This window comes from Stomoxys calcitrans, chromosome 4 (assembly GCF_963082655.1).
Source record: "Stomoxys calcitrans chromosome 4, idStoCalc2.1, whole genome shotgun sequence".
Classification (NCBI taxonomy): domain Eukaryota; kingdom Metazoa; phylum Arthropoda; class Insecta; order Diptera; family Muscidae; genus Stomoxys; species Stomoxys calcitrans.
This window is the reverse complement of record NC_081555.1, coordinates 91,652,929-91,667,256: the sequence shown is the minus strand read 5'-3', so window position 1 is coordinate 91,667,256 and position 14,328 is coordinate 91,652,929. Positions and strand designations below refer to the sequence as shown.

At 36.1% G+C, this 14,328-nt stretch overlaps 1 protein-coding gene across 1 annotated transcript in view; it reads left to right on the top strand.

Moving 5' to 3' along the window:
• The window catches only part of LOC106084983 (mucin-12), a 357,036-nt gene that overhangs the window by 283,966 nt on the left and 58,742 nt on the right, over window positions 1-14,328 (top strand). Inside the window, 2 exon segments of the mRNA XM_059367199.1 lie at window positions 2,439-2,442; window positions 3,088-3,130. Of these exon segments, the coding sequence (XP_059223182.1) occupies window positions 2,439-2,442; window positions 3,088-3,130 (47 nt within the window).

Genomic DNA, 14,328 nt, shown 5'->3' with positions numbered 1-14,328 from the left:
CAATTAGGAAACTTAGAAGGATATTAGCCCTTAAAGCTTTTCTCAAACTTATCATTTCAGAAAGCTCTGTAAAAGCTTTTTAGTTTAAAGACAGTTTCTTAAGCCCATTTATACCAAAATTTTTCGTTAATAAAATTGACTATCGCCCTAAGGCTTTTCTTGGACGAGTTTTCAGAAAGCTCAAAACCATTTGCAATAATGTTTTGTTTGTAAAAATGTTTGCCTTAAAACTTATCATTATTCTTAACGAGAGTAGAAGAGCAGAAGCGCTTTAAGCTTTTACAACTCGAAAGTTTTAGTTCGTCCATGCAGTTTTCTGCTTCTTTCCTGCCTTAAAGACAGTTTCTTAAGCCCATTTATACTTAATTTTTCGTTAATAAAAATTTTCAGAAAGCTCATTAAAAGCTCCTAGGCCAAAGCCTTAATGAAAGATCCTATTAAAGACATTTTCATTGTTCTAAGTAACAATTAGGAAACTTAGAAGGATTTTAGCCCTTAAAGCTTTTCTCAAACTTATCATTTCAGAAAGCTCTGTAAAAGATTTTGGGATTAAAGACATCTTTTAAGCCCATTTATACAAAATTTTTCCTTAATAAAATTGATTATCGTCCCAAAGCTTTTCTTGAACAAGTTTTCAGAAAGCTCTAAACCATTTGCAATAACTTTTTCTTTGTAAAAAATGTTTGCCTTAAAGCTTATCATTATTCTTAACGAGAATAGAAGAGCTTTAAGCTTTTACAACTTGAAAGTTTTAGTTCGTCGATGCAGTTTCCTGCTTCTTTCCTTTCTTAAGCCCATTTATACTAAATTTTTTGTTAATAAAATTGATTATCGCCCTGAGGCTTTTCTTGGGCGAGTTTTCAGAAACCTCAAAACCATTTGCAATAACTTTTTCTTTGTAAAAATGTTTGCCATAAAACTTACCATTACTCTTAATGAGAATAGAAGAGCTTTAAGCTTTTTCCATTTGAAATTTTTAGTTCGTCGATGCAGTTTCGTGCTTCTTAGGCCTTCTTCCATTAATTTTTCGGTTTTGTTCACACCCCCAAAATCTATGAACCTCAGAGAGGTAGCCTTAAATTTTCACTATATATTCCTTAATGGAATTTTCATGGGCAAATTTGCACTTACTCTCAAGTTTTTCTTTAGTTTTACCTTTGAAACAAAACTTCTATATCATTTCTTCCAAGTTCTTTGTTACAATTTCGAACACTTCATTTTAAAGAAAACGCTTATTCTAGAAGCATAGACCAAGACAATCTATATAGGCTCATAATAATAAATTCAAAAAAGCTCTAACAGCTGGGAGAAACGTCAGATTCTTAGTCGTTGATATGTGAGTGCGTAAAAGTACCCGAGCGACATGCAATGGAGAACTTTTGACTATTTTTTTTTTCAAATTTTGTGTTTCAACGTCTATACCTTTGCTTTGTCTATGCTAGAAGCTTTTTAGCTAGAAGCTTTTTTTAAAGCTCCAATTTTCTTCTCAGACTTTCTTCTATTTTTTTTCAAATTTTGTGTTTCAACGTCTATACCTTTGCTTTGTCTATATTAGAAGCTTTTTAGCTAGAAGCTTTTTTTAAAGCTCCAATTTTCTTCTCAGACTTAAAATTTCCTTTTTAAATGCTTTGAAGAGAAAGTTTTTAAGTTTAAAATTTCAAACAACGGCCTTTATCAACATTCGAAACGCCAAAAAGTTTTTTTAAACAAAACTTTTTTGAGCTTTTTTTCAAAACCACAAGAACTTTCAAAGCCTACAAACCAACAATGCCAGGCTACTAAGCTTTCCTGCATTATTATACTCATATTAACTTTCCCCTAAAAAAAAACAAAAACAACAACAAAACAATTGTTTCTAGTCTTACGTGTAAACAACAACAAACAGAAGAAAAATTTTGTTCATTTTATGAGCTTTGCTTATTTTAAACAAAAATTCTTTGAAAAAAATTCGAAATTATGTAAATATAATTTTTTTTCTTACTTTATTTATATATTTTCTTGCTAATCAAAAAAAAATAAGAATAATTTTTCTCTTTTCTAAATTAAAAAAAAAAATAATTGGCTGCGCTTGCTTTTTCATACATACAAACATTTAGAGTAAAGCTTTTGAGTAATTTTTGTATGCCGCAGAAAATTTCATCTAACAGAGCTTTTTTCCATATACAAAACAAGCATACATTATTCTTCACCATAACGAAACGATCCAAAACGAGGAATTATAAACGACTTAGAAGGAGGGATATATGTCAACGAACTTAAGAAACACATGTCAAACATGATCGAGAATTCTGCCATAAAAATAAAACAAAGTGTTGACTACAGCCAGTTGCCAAATTTTCTTTAAAATATCCATAACTATGACAAAATATTTAACTGGCTTCTTTGATAGCATTTGTTTACCCTATAAGATTCTGTTCTATTTAATTCTTTTGTTTCAGCTGTGTAAAAAAAAAATTCTAATTTATAAATAATTTTAATTTAATAATTTTTATCTGCGTTAATTTTTTTTCCTTTTTTCTGTTAATAACTTTTATTGTTTTTAGTTTAACACTCTTCCACAAACCTACAGAAAAATACCAACTTTTTTTCTATTATTAGATGTAAATGATTTTTTATATATATAAACAAAATAATTTATACACTTTTATTTTTATTATCTTAATATTATTTTTACTATAATGTTAATAAACAATTCCTTGTGAATTTTGTAATATAATTTTTTTAAAACAAAAAATTCCAAAAAAACACACTTTTCTTCTTTTTATTTACTCTTACACACTTACACACAAAAGAGCCTTCATACACCCAGTTTTCTTTGTATTGTAACTGCTACGTTGTAAAAAAAACAAAATTTTTGTTGTTGATATAACCAGTGTTGTCAATGTCTTATAACCCCTGTTCGTTGTCCTTTTAATGGGTTCTGTTGAAAAGATTGTGTCAATACTTTTGCGCTCAACTGTGTATATGAAAAAACCACTACTATTTGTTGCAGCTGTATATCCTCCATAACTTTCTATTTCCCACTTTTTTTGATTTGTTTGCCTTTTTTAATCTTTTTTCTAGCTTTTAATTGTTTTTTAACTACAGTGAAACATTTTTTAGCTCAACTTTTAGTTTTCTATTCAAAATGGTATGTATTGAAAGAAAGAAATCTTTATTAACAACAACTTTTCATTTAACATTTTTGCCATATATGAACATAAAAATCCAGTTTATTCAAATCACTCACCAAAAAAAGGAAATAATCATTAATCATCATGATATATAAAAGAAAGATCATTATTTATTTATGAGACCAGCAAAACAAAACTTTGTTCAAATGACCATAGCAAAAAAAAAAAAAAATTTAAGTTCCACTTTTAAAATAAGGAAAACGTGCTTGCAATAGAAAGACGGTGCATAACGTAAGCCTGAAATATTATGAAAAAGTGTCTAATATTTAACATTTTCTCTTAGATTTGGAGTTCTACGACAAGGAGTGTATAACTTAACAGAAAAGAAAAAAATATTATTTTGCGTATAGATCAAGCTTCTAAAAAAATTAATTTTCATATAAAACTAGCTGACCCGGGCTCGCTCCGCTGCGCCTTCTTTAACTCTCTAATAGCTTTTTAGGGTGGGGACACTTCGCCTTGAATGCGGATAGCATATGCCATTGTAGCATATGACACTGAACGCGTTCGAATCCTGGTGAGAACATCGGACAAAGCGGTTTTTCTCCCCTCTTAATGTTGGTGACATTTACGAGGTACAATGCCATGCATTGTTATTTAAAAAATGTTCCCCAAAGAGGTGTCGCACTGCGGGACGCCTTTCGGACTCGGCTATAAAAATAGGTCCCTTATCACTGAGTTTAAACTTGAATCGAAAAGCACTCATTGATGTGTGAGAATTTACCCTTTCCCGATTCCTGGTGGAAATGTTCTACCTTAGAATAATGTTCTCATTAGGGGAGGGATATGGATATTAAATTCGTGCTGCACTTCCAAAACCCTTTAATTTGAGGCCCATATTGCCATGCCATGGTAAATATGAACCGTTTGGAGGGTGTTTTGGGGCTGGGGCGGCCACCGGCACGTTTGCACTGAAAATAGACAGCAAATTCTTTCAGTATTCCCAACGGAAATGAAGTTCAGTTCAGGGGGTGCTTTAGGGCGTACCCCAAAACACTTGGCTCCAAAATTGGATAACAAATTCGTTTTTTACTCTCAAATACCTTTCATTTGAGACCCATATTGTCATAATGGGTCAAATAACCCATTTGACGTATCTTTAGGAGGAAAAACGCCACCTAGACTTGAACGCAAAGTTTAATGTCATATTCGTAATCTACTACCTAATACCTTTTATTTGAGTCCCATATAGCCATGGCCGGCTAATATGCCCATTTAGGGGTATTTGGGGGTGGGCAACCTCCATTACTTGGAATGTTTTATACCATATTTGTAATCTACTGCCTAATAGTTTTCATTTGAGTCCCATATTGACATGAACTTTGAATATATCTGTTTAGAGAAGTTTTTGGGTTAAGTGGGGGCCCGCTGTGTACTTGGACCCAAATATTAATACCATATTCGTTCTCTGGTCTCTTTCATTTGATACCCTTATTGTTACCACTTTTAGATATGGGTGCCGTTTTTGGGTTTAGGGGGAGGGTCCGCCTCCACCCAATATCTAAAAATTATATAGGCTATGCTTCCTTCCAGACAAAGGTCCACAATCTATGAAAATTTTAAGAAAATCGGTTCAGCCAAGTATCATACAGTCAAATTGGGTCTAATGACGTTTTTGAGGGGTGGCGTGACCCCCTATACTTCGATCTGATTTTGAATGCCATATTTAAAACCTTTTACTTGAGCCCCATATTCTAATGAACGCCCAATATGTCAATTTGTGGGAGTTTTGGGGTTGGGGCAGCCCGATGGATACTTAGACTCAAATTTTAATACCATATTCGTATTCTACTCTCCAATACCTTTCATTTGAGTCCCATATTGTCATGATCGTCAAATAAACCTAATTTAAGGGGTTTTGGGGGCTGGGGCGGCCCCCAGTTACTTGGACCCAAATATTATTATGAAATTCGTACTCTACTCTTGAATACCTTTCATTTGAATCCCATATTGTCCCGATCGGTCTACTTTTATTTTTGAGTAGTATTTTTTGGGTAAGGGATAGGCCTCAAGGCCTCAAACTACCTATTTTGGAACCAAATTTACGAAATTTGAACAGATCATAAAGTCATCAATCATTTATTTTTTAGTTGTACCTACATGCCAAATTTCGGACGTCTAGGTCCATCAATAAAGAAAGTACCAAATAGTACCAATTTTGGTACCAAAATGTTCGAATTGTGAACAAATCATTTAGTCGTCTATCATATATTTCTACGTTTTATCTCTACCTATTACTATATCTGCACAGACCTATTACTATCAGACCTATTACTATATCTGCACAGAAAGTACTATAAGGTACCAATTTTGGTACCAAAATGTGCGAATTGAAAAAAACACATAGTCACCCAATATTTTTTTCCTAGTTGTACCTGCATGAAAAATTTCAGACCTCTAGTTCCATCTGTAAAGAAGCTACCAAATGGTACCAAAATGAACGAATTTTGAATAGATCAATAAGTCACCCATCATAAATTTCATAGTACTACCAACATGCAAAATTCCAGCAAGTACCAAATAGTACCAATTGCGGTACTAAACGTACGTTTTCTCCCGTTACCAGTTCTATTTTTTTTTTCACACTCATCCTTTGCACCAGTCAAATTTCTAAATTCTACCTCTATCCATCCACCATGTACAAAGTTCACCCATTTCGTACTTTTGGTAGTTTTTTTAGTACCTACGTGTAAAAATTTCCGAAAACTCTTAAAGGAACATAATTAAGGTTGCCTTACTTTACCTAAGTTCCGAAATTCGGAGTTCGGAGAAAGCAATGGAACCTCTCCTCCTCAGGGCACCGGTCACTTGCGGTGTGGAAAATTTCTCCTTAGATGCTTTACTAGCTGCTGCTGTCGAAGTACCTTTTGAGTCTTGTCCCTCCCCGCTGGTGCACATCTTGAGCCCAATCCAACCGGATGACCCATCCACATAGGGCTTGTCGAGTCCCGTTTCGTCGCCTTCCTCTCCTGTTCCCACAGTGGCAGTCTCCTGCAATACGCCAGACTTTAGCGATGTGGTCGATAGTTACTTAGGCAAGAATTTAGCTACATCTATTGAGCCATCTTCTGATTCCCCAACTCCATCTCTTCTATAGACCTTCATTTTCAACTTGTTGGATCCGTAGGATACGATACAAATCCTTCAGCCATGTTAGAAATCCTTTGGTCAATATAAGTACGAATACTGCATGTCTCCGGTCGCCATCAGCCTCCCCCAATCTACCAATTTTCAGTCGGTGGTTGAAAGATTGGTATTACAGTTCCTTAGTCTACCAAGTATGGATTCAGGATCTTAAGGAATCGTTGGTATCCAATCCTTGGTATCCAAGAAAAGGAATATCTTCCTTCTTAAAAAAATCTAGTGTTGTGCCTGGCCAGATCTGCGATTGGGCAGAACGCAGATAAATCTCAATTGAGCATTGAGCGACCCTGATACCAACCTGGATTGTCCCAGACTGGAGGAGGTCCAGGTAATTCCACAATGACATGGGAGTTTACAGATGACAGTCCATTTCCTATACCACTCCAATTGTTCCTAGTTATGCAGCCCTGTTCTTCTCCCTTGTCGACAAATACTATTACCAAGCTTTCCTTAGCGACATTAGCAAAGGTTCTTGGTCCTATGGTTCGCCTTAATTCTTATGGGCATAGGATGGCCCTAAGATTACCGCATTTTTTAGCTGACTGCTGTGCCTTTTCCAATTCTTACCGTGTAGCCTTTAGTGTAGGCCGTTCACTCGTTTCCTTTTTATACCCACCACCGAAGGATGGGGGTATATTCATTTTATCATTCCGTTTGCAACACATCGAAATACCCATTTCCGACCCTATATGGTATATATATTCTTGATCAGCGTAAAAATCTAAGACGATCTAGACATGTCCGTCCGTCTGTCTGTTAAAATCACGCTACAATCTTTAAAAATAGAGATATTGAGCTGAAATTTGCACAGATTCTTTTTTTTTGTCCATAAGCTGGTTAAGTTCGAAGATGGGCAATATCGTACTATATCTTCATATAGCCCCCATATAGACCGATCCGCCGATTTAGGGTCTTATGCTCATAAAAGCCACATTTATTATCCGATTTTAATGAAACTTGGGACAGTTAGTTGTGTTAGGCCTTTTGATATCCCTTATCAATTTGGTGCAGATCGGTCCAGTTTTGAATATAGCTGCCATATAGACCGATCTCTCGATTTCAGGTTTTGGGCCCATAAAAGGCGCATTTATTGTCCGATGTCGCCGAAATTTGGGACAGTGTGTTAAGTTAAGCCCCTCGACATAATTCTGCAATATGGCACAGATCGGTTAAGATTTGAATATAGCTGCCATATAGACCGAACTCTCTATTTAAGGTTTTGAGCCCATAAAAGATGCATTTGTTGTCCGATGTCGCCGAAATTCAGGACAGTGAGTTGAGTTAGGCCCTTCAACATTTTTTTGAAACTTGGCCCAAAGCGGTTCAGATTTGGATATAGCTGCCATATTGACCGATATCTCGATTCAATGTTTTGGCCCCATAATAAGAGCATTTATAATCCGATTTCACTGAAATTTGACACAGTGACTTTTGTTAGGCTTTTCGAAATCCGTGTCGTGTGTAGCTCAGATCGGTTTATTTTTAGATAAAGCTACTTAAAAGACCAATATTTTGCTATACACACATGAACAATGACTTGTACTTATAAGTATTTGGTCCAAATCGGAACATATTTTGATATAAATGCTATGGAACAAAAGGTATAAAATTTTCACCAGAATTTGATGAAAGGTGGTTTACGTATATTCCCGAGGTGGTGGCCCGGCCGAACTTAACGCCTTTTTACTTGTTCTTCCTTCGGAGTAGACGTTCTTGCACTTCTCCCGATACTTCTTCTTCATCTGTCGTGTCACCAGCTAGGAAGTCCTAGCTGAAGTCATTGTGCGAAATTTCGGATAAGGGGTAAAATATTGATGTAGGGTTACATGGCAGCTATATCAGGTTATGTGCCGATTTGGAACATATATATATATACAGTTTTTGGAAGTTATAACAAAATGGTACGTGCAAAATTTCAGCTAAATCGGATAAGAATTGCTCCCTCGAGAGGCTCAAGGAGTCAAATCGATTTATATGACAGCTATATAAAAACATGGACCGGCTTGGTCCATTAAATAATTTGAGGTGTCTGTGCAAAATTCCGAGTACCTAGCTATACACCGTCGAAAGTTAGCGTGCTTTCGCCAGACAGACACATAGATGGCCCGACATGGATAAATAGACCTGTATGTCAAAACGATGAAGAATATTTACATATAAATACGTTGTTGGATCTCAGAGCATTATTTTGATGAGTAACAAAAGGAATGACGAAATTAGTATACCCCCATCCTATGGTGGAGGGTATATAAATGGAACAATACACGCTTCAACAACGCATTGAAATTGTTCGAATTCACTACAAAAAAGGTGACAAACTTTCAGTCACGTTTCGCATGGAAATCGAAAAATCATCTTGACTGATGAGGCCCATTGCGCTAGCGAGAGATGAGTAACAATTTTTTATAGTCGGTGTTGGATGGTATTGATCTGGACAACGTTTATATTCAACAAGACGGTACTTTGTGCCACACAAGCAGCGATACCATTGTTCTGTAACGGGAAAAGTTTCCTAGCCATATTATCTCTGGAAGGCTGATCACAATTGACCAACCGAGATCTAGTGATTTAAAACGTTGCGACTTATTCTTTCGTTGGGCCCACGTGAATGATAAGGTGTACGCCAAAAGCCCAGAGTGGATTTAGCTAACGAGGACACAGGGTACCCACTTTGCGATGTGTGGAAAATTTCATGAAATGGATATGGTTCAGAACGCGTAGTCGTGGTGGCCATTTGGCTGATGTTCTTTTTCATTATTCAACGCATTTGAAATAAACATTTTTCTTTGAATACCAGAGCCAACGTAGCGCAGAGGTTAGCATGTCCGCCTATGACGCTGAACGCCTGAGTTCGAATCCTGGCGAGACCATCAGAAAATTTTTCAGCGGTGGTTTTCCCCTTCTAGTGCGACACCTCTCTCCATGTCCCATTATATTCTTTCATATTTCAAAGCCCTTAGAATTCATAAGAATTCCCGGTTTCATATAGACCTACTTCCCAATGTTCATCCACTCGTATAAATAGCAAGGACTTCTCAACACATCAAATTTGAGTTACTTACGGAAGTTTGGCCTGTCCAAACTTGATGCCCATTTTTTACTTGCTTCATATAAAACAAGCAATACAAGGCTCCCAATAATGCACATACACACAAAACGGGCACATATTTGAAATTTATTTTTCAATATTTCGCAACCATAATGAAAATTTTGTAAAAATGTGAAAATATCAAAAATATTTATAACGACACTCAATTTTTTTTCAGTATTGACTTTCGAGCATTTTTTAATCAAAGTTTCGCACTCTGCTTGACTTGAATATTTACATCATCCAATTGCCGCTTAAAAAGCCATCGCTTAATACTTTTCTTTTTTAACTTAAATTTTTCATAAATATCACAGATTTTTCATATCAACTTCTTGATCTACCAAACATCATTTGAACTCTGATCTTTATTCCCATTTTTCCATAATTATTCCAAATAAATGTTTCTACAGAGTTGCTCCTTCTCTTTTTCCCCCGTTTTCCATTAGTGATACAAAGCCGCTCCTTTCATTTTCGCTCGTGCAGCAATTGCCTTACATTCATCATCGATCCATGAAGTGATTTCAATTTCCACTGAATTTCAAAGAAAATTCCGAAATACAAAATTGCAAAAAAATATGCAGCTAATGAAATATAGGCGAATGTGTGTACTGCTAAATTCCATGTTCACTATGAAAGTCTAAACAGATACTGACTGAGTTAGTTGTACACAAGAGTTGTCTAGATGGATGAATGGATGGAAGTTGATGAATGATTGAAATGATGAGGATGATGGGCTGCTTGTAACTGCTCAGGCAGATGAGAATACCAGCAATGATGTTGGGATGCGATGATGATGTGTTGAAACACAGACCAGCTCTGCGCGCAGCTGTTGGTCATTAATTCACACACACACACACACCAACGATTGCATCATAATGACAATAAAAGCCGTATGTACTATGAAATCAACAAAAGTCAACATTCCATGGAGAATATATGCCGAGAGTCTTCTCTAAAGTTTATTTAGGGGCCACATGATAAAGAAATATCCAAACAGAAGCTCTACTACTGGCTGGTGAATGAAAACTTGAAGCGCGCCAAAAAAAATGGCCAACTGCAAAAATTCCATAGTAAATACTTTTGACATTATAAAATCCCATGTTATGAAGATGAAACCATGAGCCACAATATAAACATCAATGCTTGTTTGGTGAGCTTCTTTGTGTGTTTCCGCTTAATAAATTTTGTTATTGGGCATTTTGTTTTTCTCAAATCCAACAGACGTCTAGCTTGCGATTGAAGCCGTTATGGCATTATGTAATATTGATAATCAACATAATAATCATGAACGGCGATGATCGTTGAAGTTGTCTGGCTGAAGTCCGCCATAAACATACATGTTGGGACAACTTTGAATTTTTGTGATTCCTCTTTCTTATGTGATGACCAACTTGTTTTCTTTATTGCCTTGAATAGTTGTGTGTGTGTGTGTGTTTGTTTGTGTTTTTTTTTTTTAATTTAGCTAAACTAAACTTTAAAACAGGTTGTACTATATCTACTGTACACTTTGCTCAGCAGCTTCCAAATTGCCCATAAACGTTATTTTGAAGATGAGCCCCTTTGGCATACTCATGCCAAAGACCATAATCAGCATTGGCAAAACCAACTCTTGCTACTACCAATAACCCATATAGAGTTTAATCGAAGACAACAACATTAAACTCAAGTAGGCTTTAATCAATATGGAGAGAAACAAAACAAAATAAAATAATATCGGAAAAAAACAAAACTTGTTGCCGGGTGTCGTAATGGAATTTTCTTTCGAAAATACCAAGGCGATGTAAACAGAGAAACATAGCCAGGTAGACAGACCATGGGTTGTGTTATGTAAGAAAGCAGGCAATAAAAAATTGAAATAACGCATTTTAAAAATTCCGGAATTTGTAGAGATAACTCTCACTTGTATGAGAGATGAACAGATATTAAATGACATTTTATTAAAAAATATAAGAAATTAAATGGAAAATGTAAGGGGAGAAAACAAAAGACTTAAGACACAAACCTTCCAAAAATTGAGATACTAAAAATTTGAATACTACTTTCGTCATTCCGTTTGTAACACCTAGAAATATGCGTCTAAGACCCCATAAAGTCGATCTAGCCATGTCCGTCCATCCGTCTGTAAACCATTAAATGTAACACATAAGGGAAAAAACAAAAGACTTTAGACACAAACCTTCCAAAAATTGGGATATCAAAAATTTTAATTTTTTTTATACCCTCCACCATAGGATGGGGGTATATAACTCCGTTTGTAACACCTAGAAATATGCGTCTAAGATCCCATAAAGTATATTTATTCTTGATCGTCATGACATTTTAAGTCGATCTAGCCATGTCCGTCCGTCTATAAACCATTAAATGAAAAATGAAAGGGAAAAAACAAAAGACTTAAGACACAAACCTTCCAAAAATTGAGATACCAAAAAGTTTTTTTTTTTTTTTTGATTTTCTGTTGTTTTTAAATATTTTTGAGGGCCATTGTGACATATAGGTCAGCCAAATGCTTCAGTTTGAACCCTGGTGAAAACTTCATAATTTTTTTTCAGAGAATCAAAATACAATGCAATAGAGTGTCCCAAAGAACTAAAAAAGTAATTTTTGGTTTGTTTTATTTGTATACCCACCAACGAAGGATGGGGGTATATTCATTTTATCATTCCGTTTGTAACATAACGAACTGTCGGTGGTTATAACGCCACAGTCTTTAGAAATTAAGAAATTGAGCTGAAACTTCACACATATAATTTCTTTTACCAAAGGCAGGTTAAGTTCAAAGATGGCTTATATCGGACTATATCTTGTTATAGATTGTCCCCATAGGGACTGATTTGATGAAATTTGAAAAAGCGAGTGTCATTATACCCATCGACATCCGCGCCGAATATGGCTTAAATCAATCCATATTTGGATATAGCTGTCATATATACCAAACTCCCTATGTAGGGTCTTAGACCCATAACGTGGGGACGTCGAGTGTGAACATCTTTACCGACAGTAAACTGGCCATAAGGGCAATAACAATCATAACGGTAAGGTCACGAACGGACCTGAAGTGTAAGAAGGAGATTAAAGCCTTCTCTGAGGATGGCACGATCCGTATTTTTCATTCTTACTCCGTTATGGCCCTTGGGTGCCGGGCCATAGCGGAGTAAGGGGGAATGAAAACACAGAAGATTTGGCAGTGAAGTTCAGAGGACTGCCGTCAACAAACTTTGTTAACCCCAAACCTTTCGCGTAGATGCAGTCCGAGTTAAGGACGTGGGCTATGAACTCTCATTTAATACTGTGGAACAGCGAAACGATCAGTAGGACGACTAAAATCCTAAGGGGAAATCCAGATTGTGAGAAGACGAGGCAATTGCTGAAACGAATTAAGCAGGAGGACAGTATAGCTTCCGGTATCATAACAGGACACATAGGGATATGAGCTCGCAAAATCGGTGCTGCAAGTGATAGCATGTGTAGGGCATGTGGGGAAGATGATGAGACGTTGGAGCTTTTCCTACGTCATTGCCCGGCTTGCGCGGCTAACAGACATTCGTACTTAGGTGGGGACACAATACCAGACATAAATTATCTTAGGGGCGTGTTATCGACAACAATTAAGGATTTTGTAAGTAGCACGGAATTCCTAACATAAATTTTAGCTTTTATACCCACCATCATAGGATACGAGATATATTCATTTAGTATATATATCCGACCCAACAAAGTATATATATCTGATCGTCGATAAATTCTAAGACGATTTAACGACGTCCGGGTGTCTGTCCGTCTTTGTGTATGTTATTTGTAATTAACAATTGAGATACTGATTTGAAATTTTGCGCAAACTCGTATTTTTTCTATACGCAGGTTAAGTTCTTGAATGGGCTTAATCGAACCATACTTGGATATAGCTGCCGTATAGACCGATCTCACGATTAAGGTTCTTAAGCCGGTAAAAGAGGAATTTTTTTGTCCGATTTCGCTGAAATTTGAAACAGAATGTTGTTCTAGAGATCCCAATATTCAAACCGAATATAGCCCATATCGGATCATATTTACATATAGCTGACATACCGATCGATGGACCGATCTACCGATTTAGGATCTTGAGCCCCCAATTATTATCCGATTTCGATGAAATTTGGAACAGTGAGTTGACTAAAGCCTCCCAATAGCTGACTCAAATATGGTGCAGATCGGTTTTTATTCAGATATAGCTGCCATATAGACCGATCAAGTGTCTAAAGCCCATAGAAGCTGCATTTATTACCCGATTTCGCCAAATCTTTAAACATTGAGCTGTTTTAAGTCTTTCGTCATCGCACCTAAATATGGTCCAGATCAGACAATATTTAGATATATCTGCCATACAGACCGATCTGCCGATTGGGGGCCCTAAGTCCTTTAAGCAGCAATTATTAACCGATTTCAATTCGATTTTGTTTTAAGCCTCCTGACATCCGATTCAAATATAGTACAGATCGGACTTAATTTAGATAAAGCTGACATATAGACCGATCTGCCGATTTAGGGTCTTGGGCTCCTAAAAACTGCACTTATTATCCGATTTTGCTGAAATTTTAAATAGTTGATTAAAGCCTCCCAATTTCTGACTCAAATATGGTTCGCTGGAATTTCACACAGTGACTTGTATTACGCTTTCCGTCATCCCACCAGCATATGGTCTAGATCAGACTATATTTAGATATAGCTGCCATATAGACCGATCTTGAAATTTAAGGTCTCATAAAAATTTCATCTCATAAAAAGCGGAGTTGTTGACCGATGAAACTGTGACATGTTTAAGAGTTATCGGGACCTGAATCAAATATTATTCAGACCAGCCCACATTTGCATATTATTATGGATATTGTAGGCGAGTTGTTATAAAAAAGGATGGTTAATTTATCCATGTGTTGGCTATCAAACACA